Source organism: Brachyhypopomus gauderio, chromosome 3, assembly GCF_052324685.1.
Source record: "Brachyhypopomus gauderio isolate BG-103 chromosome 3, BGAUD_0.2, whole genome shotgun sequence".
Lineage (NCBI taxonomy): Eukaryota > Metazoa > Chordata > Actinopteri > Gymnotiformes > Hypopomidae > Brachyhypopomus > Brachyhypopomus gauderio.
Window position 1 is genome coordinate 19,685,785 of NC_135213.1, and position 8,092 is coordinate 19,693,876.

General features: G+C 41.5%; 1 protein-coding gene across 1 annotated transcript; it reads right to left on the reverse strand.

Moving 5' to 3' along the window:
- Window positions 1–551: 551 nt before the first annotated feature.
- gsg1l2b (gsg1-like 2b) lies at window positions 552–7,740 on the reverse strand. The gene is made up of 5 exons (XM_077000103.1): window positions 7,257–7,740; window positions 6,319–6,366; window positions 5,318–5,470; window positions 2,524–2,635; window positions 552–2,401 (listed from the first exon to the last, which is right to left on the reverse strand). The coding sequence occupies exons 1-5, from the start codon at window positions 7,555–7,557 to the stop codon at window positions 2,104–2,106; spliced, it is 912 nt and encodes a 303-aa protein (XP_076856218.1). The 5' UTR covers window positions 7,558–7,740; the 3' UTR covers window positions 552–2,103.
- Window positions 7,741–8,092: the final 352 nt, after the last annotated feature.

Genomic DNA, 8,092 nt, shown 5'->3' on the forward strand with positions numbered 1-8,092 from the left:
GTGGTCATTCAATAATTGATCTCTCTTAGGTTTCGTCCATATTAAAAGTTTCATTGTTCGATTCCGATTTTTTGTTCAGATTTTGTATCATGACGGTTCATATCCATAACTGTGACGGATCCATAATTGACCTGTATCTGTGTAAAATGAGGGAGCAAACGTCATCTGTGAGACACTCACAGTATTAAAAATGGTCGCGCTAGTAGTATGCATGGCCTTTTTGCTTCAGAGGACAGCAATCAGTGCTGTATATGATCGGGTGCTGGTGATGACAACAGCTCTAGGCGCATGCATATAGACAAAAAACAAGAATTCAGATCTGACCGTACACATTTGTCTTATGAGTGCGTATATAATTGTATATGTAGGCCTATATGATCTATATGGAAACGACACAAATAGAAAGATCATATTTTTGTATTCACGCAACCCCCCCCCTCCTCAAATAAATCTGATCTGTGGTACATTACGTGGAAAAACGTTATTTCATCCCTATTATCGTAAACTTCAAGACTCAAAATATTTTATTGTAACATTGTATTCCCCAACTAATGTCTGAAAAGACATCTGATACTCACTGAGTTTAATTTACAATTTTCCAGTGTTAACAAAATCACAAAATAAATAAAAAAAACATAAAATACATACAAAAATAAACAATGATTGAACTTTTTTCATATATATACATATAGAAAATCAAAATAAATCCATTTTAGAGACAGGTAAAAAGAACAAGGAACAATGTTAGACTAGGTGACATCCACGTAACACAAATAAAGGGTGTTCATAACAACTGTTTTGACGGCTCGTGTCACAAGTAGCCAACATTTAATTTAAATATGTCATATGATTATACATTTCACAACTACTCCACATAATGTAAACATTATGTTTTGTTTTCGCAGCACAGATGGTCATAAACATTTTGATCAATGTTGGAAAGCTTGTTATGTAGTCCTATCTCATTTAAAAAATATCTACACAAGGTCAGTTAAGTATGACAATGAAGTTATTCAAGTAACGTTTAAAAATAGTGAGCCCTCACTTTGGAAAATGTCCTTTAACATTTTCACCAAGCTCAGTTCAGTTCACACTGCTAAAAACTGTTATGAACATTCATATAATATATTTAGTAGTATTTTGCTCCAAATAGCTTTAAAACAGATCTTCTACATTCTACCTATGTAGAAATATTACTGGTTACCGTGCCATATTATCATACTACAAGTGTACAATTTCAGCACTCTGTTGAATGCATTACTTTAAGAAATGTAGCCATCTGAAATAAACATCTACAATCCACAGTTATTAATAAATTCTACATTGCATACTGTATGCAATTTGCTCCCCCAATGTATACTCCCCCAAATGTATATATATATAGATTCTTTTACTCAATACAAACAGTTTATAATCAAAATTGATAAACATTTCTACTAGGAAAGAAAGTAAGAAAAAATACTCACAACACTGTTGACATCTGTATTAGTGTAAATATATGACACATGGCATTATGAGTTATGTATATTACTAATATCCTAAAATTCTGGCACATAACTGGAAATGGTTTTTTTTGTTATTGGCATGCTATGGTTAAAAAGATCAATACCACAAGCAAAGGCACTCAAGCATGTAATTGTATCTTTATACAACTGAAAAACAGAGACATACCATATCAAGTCACCCAGAACTAGAGTAATCTGGGGAAACAGTGCTCTGTAGACATCTGGCAGCATTTCTATGCATTTTTTGCATGTTTTGAATGATTAGAGAAAAAATATTTCATGAACTCTTTGATGTTTTAAAGGAGATGAATATTCCAGTGTTGGTGCCAAAAAATCATAATTAAGCATATATCAATATATAAATATAAAATCAATAACCACAGCAACAAACCATACAGAACAGTACATAAAAGCCCAATGTGAAGTACACAGTTAATTAACCCCTGCAGAGAGACCAGATGAGAGACTCTCCCGGGTCACAGGCCCCACTACAATGTGAGGCCAGGCTCAGTCCATCAAGAATGTGTGGCAGTGCCAAGCAGTGGGCGGTTACATCATATGCTGTGGGCGGGGTCATGGGCAGGGCCTAGTGCTGACTTCAGCAATACTCCTCCCCCTGCTCCACCATGTCATTGAGGTCCAGGAAGACGGAGCTCTCAGAGAGCTTGCGTCCTGAGCTGGACAGGTCCAGCATCTCCTCGGCAGCGCTGGGGACCGTGCTGATGTACATGTCCCACACCTGCTCAGGTGTGTCCAGCTCCAGGAGCTTCTGCTTGATCTTCAGGTTCTTTTCGATGTTACGCCGCTTATGCTTGAACTCCAGGATGGTCTTGGTGTACCTGTTGATGGTCGTCACCGATGACGCCATGCACGCGGTGAATGAGCTCCAGGCCAGACTGTGGAAGGCACACAAGACTGATTAGAAGGCAGGAGAGACCCCGGCAGGCCGCCAAAGCATGCAAGCAAAGGTACACAGTGAAATGCCGGCGTGACGGAGGTGACACGGGGTGGGGCTTACATGTAAGACCAGCTGTAATCCCAGCTTTGGGGTTTCCAGTCCTCAGGCCCCAGGCTCACTGTGAGCTGGAAGGCTGTGGTGTACATCATGTGTGCTACCATCCCAAGAAGACCTGTGGCAGCATACCACCCAAAAGCAAAGTGTCACGTGGTATTGATATGTCAAAAACAAGATGTAAATGGGGGCATAATAAGTACAGAATTGTAGTGTCCTGTTATCATAATACTGTAGTATAAAGCAGTATTATTACACTACTACATTATTTCATGTAATTTACTAATGAGTTGTTAATTTTACATGATTTATTAGGTATTTGGCAGCCCACTTGTTATTCAGAACAGTCGAAGCATTGCACTGACACGCTTCTGAATTCCAAGCTGACTTTAATAATTCTTACCATAAGGGGGCAGTGCTACACTGTACACTGTATCAGTAAAAGAGGATGGCGTAGTTACAGTCTCTCAGTAGAGGACACTCAGAGATGTCGTTCTTCAGTCAACTGTATGCTTTAAATATCTTGTTTACTTTAAAACAGCCTCTTGTTTAAACTGTTCTAAAGGAGAACAGCTTCTAAATCGATATTCTCCTTACTCTCCACTTACTCTAATGAAACTAAGTATTCTAAATGTTTACCTCCCAAAGTCACAATTAAAGCCATTCCTTTACTAGTCAGTGAGTACTTAGAGTAGCTGGGAGCTGATGTAATGTGGTAATTAATAAAGACACTTCAATCTGGCTAGTATAGGTAATGGTCAGGCAGTTCCGAGGCACTGCTTAATGGGCTCGGTTAGGGAAAACAAGTCCTCCGTCCAGATGGTAATGTGGGCTTAATCAATAACACCAGCAAGTCAGACCTTGAGGCAGGACAATCAGTGTCACTTGGTGCCAAAAATAGCCGAGCAGGAAGAGGCACGACAGGAGAACGTTCACAACATGCAAAGTCATACGTAGGAGCTCATCCTCTAAATGACTTCTGCACTACCAAAGTAAAGGACTTGTGAGTGGTATGTTCGCTGGACAGTGTCATTAAACAAACACTGTAAGCTGAAAAGGATGAGTGGGATTCTTTATAGGGGAATTTCAAGAACAGGGAAAACAGCTGGAGATATGCTAGTCCCTGGGTTCCTGCAATATTGTCAATATAGATTAATGTCTCCCTCTTTTTCACAGTCAGTCTCTCTGCCTGTGCCTCTCCTGCTCTCCCTCTCTTCCTCACCCTCTCCCTTTCTCTTTCCCTCTTTTCCCTCCCTCTCTCTTTGTTTTCCTAATGTGTTCCCCCTCTCTTGTTCTCCATACCTTACTCTTTCTGCTCTGAATGTCTCACTGACTAGATCTCAAATCTGCTGTACCACCAGGGTGTGAAATCTGCTCAGTGTGGATTCCATCACAAAAGAAAAGATAAACAAATGACAAAGGGGAGAAAAATGTGCTTACGACTCTGATGACATCATATGACAGCACACAAGCAGGAACTAAACAAAAGAGACGACCACATTCGACAGAGCAGCAGTTCACTCTGTATGCTAAATTCACTCCTGAAATTCACATTACACACCGCACCAATCACAGCTCATTCCTCAGCTATTCCTTATGAACGTCAATTACATAATTTGTAGGATAACTGATACCAAGAAACAAAATACAAAATATGGTCAAAATTCATTCTAGTCACTTAGGTGAGCAGAATAGGCATTGTGCTGATTCTAATGAGGGTCATGTATTATGATCCTGACAGTGAGAAATATGTGCATCTGGCGCTGCATTAAAAATATAATCTCATTACAACCATTCACAGGAGGGTATCAAGCAACACTGCTGCAGTGAGACTTCTCAAATATGATAAGGTACAACTGAATGCTTCATGGATGTTAGGTGGAGCTTGAGTGACTGTGAACGGCTATATGATTCACAAAGTTGGCACTCTGAGGAGGGTGAGCTCATCTCCCACTAGGACAAAACTCCTACCCCCGTGGAGAAACGTAACGAAACACTGACACCATCGGGGCCACAAGGTCATGGCCAGGGCTTGACCGAAGAGCCAAAAACTATACACTTAATACGTGTGGGTTTAAGGGAGCCCACATGCAAGATGGTTTAGTGCAGTGTCCATTTTCTGACCATTTGTTGCCCCAAGCTTCTAAAAAAAAACCACAAGCTCCAGAGGTGAACTTCAAGCAGATTGGATACTGACAGGATCTGCACTCGGTGAAGGAGATGGTCTTTTGTGAAAACAGCGTCTGTCCCTTTCTGGGACATTGCATCACGGTCTACTGCTGTAGCCAGCCTGGAGTAGCTACTAAAAACCCACCACCCCCCACAGTCCTTTTTGCACCACCCCTCCAAACACATGTCCCCTCTAAACCCCAACCCACAACCACTACAAACAGTGGCATCCTTTGGGGAGCAGCATAAGTGACAGCCAGGGCCGGGTGGTGAGGGCCAGGCTTACTGCGAAAGGCAGATCGGCCGCTACAGCTTGTTGACACTCTGAGATGTCACCACAGACTGCAGCGTGATCTATGAGATATGCAAAATGTGACATTTAATTTGCCTGAATCATGATGAGATCAGCGTGTGCCAGTTTCCAGATTGTGGCCACTTGTTTGGGAGAGCTTGACTAATGTAGTTAAACATACGGCACAAAGCCAGAGTCAGCTGAAACGACACAGCCACTGAATTGTGTACATCCGACACATTCCAACATATTGGGTGGTGAATTCAGCTCTTTAAAGTTACAGTCCCATAAATCCAAGTCAAAGATCTTGGACGTCATGTAAATGAATCATGCGGCTACCTGACAGGACGGTAAATATGGCGGCGAAGGCGTTAAGCTTCAATCCATCGATGACATTCCCAAAATGGCAGACCTCGATGGACATGAGGATTCCCCCGGTGGCCAGGAGCAGAATATACAAACACTCAGCCACGATGCAGAGCCACAAGACTCCTGGACAGGGGACCAGGGCAGGGTGGTAGAGAGAGACTTCAGACACATCATGCTGGTAAAATCATGGTAACATGCAGCACTCAAGCTGAACTGACGCCTGCAGCCTCTGATTAGTTCAGCTTGTCACATTGAAGAGGTCATAACGCAAAAGAACAAAATGAAACCCCCCACTCTGACCTTAACACGCACCAGCATTTCACTTATTCACAAGTGCAGAGTGCCTACGTTTGTGATTAAAGGGACATTTTGGCTTGGAGAGCTCTTAAAACATTCAAATGCAGCTCCACATATTATAGGATTTCGCATTTTTATATTATTCTGAAAAAATTAACAAAAATAAAAAAGTTTTTGTTTTAATAGAATGTTTTTTTCTGATAAATCACAAATTTAAAACAACATGGGCCGAGATGGGATATTTATTATATCATCATTATGGTTGTTGTTTTGATGTTGTTGATATCATTGTTTACAAGAAACAACAAAATGGAAGTTGATCATCTCTGACGGGCATAAGCAGGATTCGCTCCTGCTAAAGATTTGCTGAGATGAATCAAGTGCAGAGTCTGGCTGGGTGAAATGTTAGAAATTGTGTGAGGAATATGAGTAATGGTCAATAGCCTGTAGTGTGTCCAGGCAGCAGATGTGATCTCGGAGTGGATGATTGATTGATTCACATGGAACTGCAAAAATTATCCGAATCCTGGCCTTGAAAAGTTGTGATGAGGATAACGGCAGCTGGGGTGGCCATTAACATGAAAGGCACTGTCCACATTAAAAAAGACCCGGCGTCATCCTACAGAATCCATGCAAATACGTCCATAGAAAACATTAGAAACTATGGATCTTACCTCTCTCATGAGGAGGTGGCACATTTATGAAGTTTCTGCAGATCTCACCTGGCAACAAAGACAGTACAGTTTAGAATGAGAAAAGTGCAATAAAACTGGTGTATTTAAAATCAGTGTCAGTGATATAGAAATGTCTTGTTTTTTTTTTTTTTTTTATAAAGGATGGGATTAATGTGTTTGCAACTGTCTTGTAAATATGGGCTACCAATTCAGTCTTAGAAACCCAGAGTCTGCATGCAGCATTCCAGATAAATACATCTGGTCCTTGTTCATATTCCATTTCATGTTGTTCAATGCAGTCAAACTAGACTCTGGTCACTATTTATTCCTTTCCAAATTAGATTTCAGGAAAGGGCTGAGAAAAGGGGCTGACTAAGCAAAGGTGAGAAACTGACCAGTGATGAAAAGAGGTAGAACGTGGATGACAAACTGTGCATACATCAGATGGAGTACATTCTGCGTCAGGGTTCTCCTAAAATGGTGTAGCCTACCTAACAATGTGGCAAATGAGTACAGATGCTTGTAAAAATGTGGCAGCTGAGAGTTTTACATAAAAACGTCATAATTATTTGACTTAAATGACTTATTATATGTCAATCAGTAGGTTAGAAGGACATCCAACAATGAGTTGGATCACACTGTGTTGGCCTGTCTAAATCCTAATTTAGTGATAACAAAACCTATCCGATTAGATAACGATATCAGAATATGCTATTCAAATGTTTCGTAAATGTGACGAGACGTCCAACTATATGGAGCCACTGTTCTTCTTGTGTCTCTTTAAGAAAGGACTTTAAATCCCAGGACATTTACTTTCTGTTTGCTTTGTTTATTCACTTTAGGTTTCAACAATAGCTACTAAGGGAGGACACAAAACGCTTTATCAGCAGATCTGACCGAACAAAGCCAAGGTTACAAGGGCAAAATCACCTTCTTACCTGTCAAGTCGATATTCTGCTCGCAAGAAAACCATATCCCGCTGTGAAACTTCCTCAGAACAAACTTATCCTCTCCGGTCTCCCAGATATACTGGACCAGTCGGCTGTCATTGATGCTGGTGCTGTTGTATCTGATGCAGTGTGCCTTCCTCCCAGCTACGGGGCCAGTGCAGATAGGCTTAGCAACTTTCCGGATGCCCTCGCACCAGTAACTGGTGGTCAAGGCGGACACTGCGAAGAACAAGGCGATAAAGTTCAAGGTGAGTGCGAGGGATGCTCGCCGCCGCCGATCCATTCCCATAATAGTACAGAGTAAACGACAAGGTACGTAGGGCAGTATCCAGAGAGCCTCGCTGGGTATGCTGTAACACTCCTCAAATCCTCGGAATCTGGCTTCTCCTTAAGATGTGCTAGAGGTTACACTGGCGAAGTGCCTCCCGTATGCTGCACGATCCGAAAAGGTGGCTCCTGTGAGGGAGGCTGAGCCCCCTCCCATTCCACTCAACCACTCGTCCTTCTCCTCGGGTCATTCATATTTCATGCGCTGACAAGAGCAAAGGTTTATACAAAGGTGCGCTAAACATCCTGTTTTGGGTTTTGTCTTTATTTTAGCAAGGCAAATTAAAACATAAAGTCACTTCAAGCTTGTGGAAGAAAGCGCAGACATTCGTAAGATATTTACTTTTTAATACATCGCCATCCTAAATTGTGTTGTTTTTAACTAGTAAGTCCAAAAGCACACACACACACACACACACACACACACACACACACACACACACACACACACACACACACACACACACACACACACAGCGGAAGACGTGTGAAGCGTG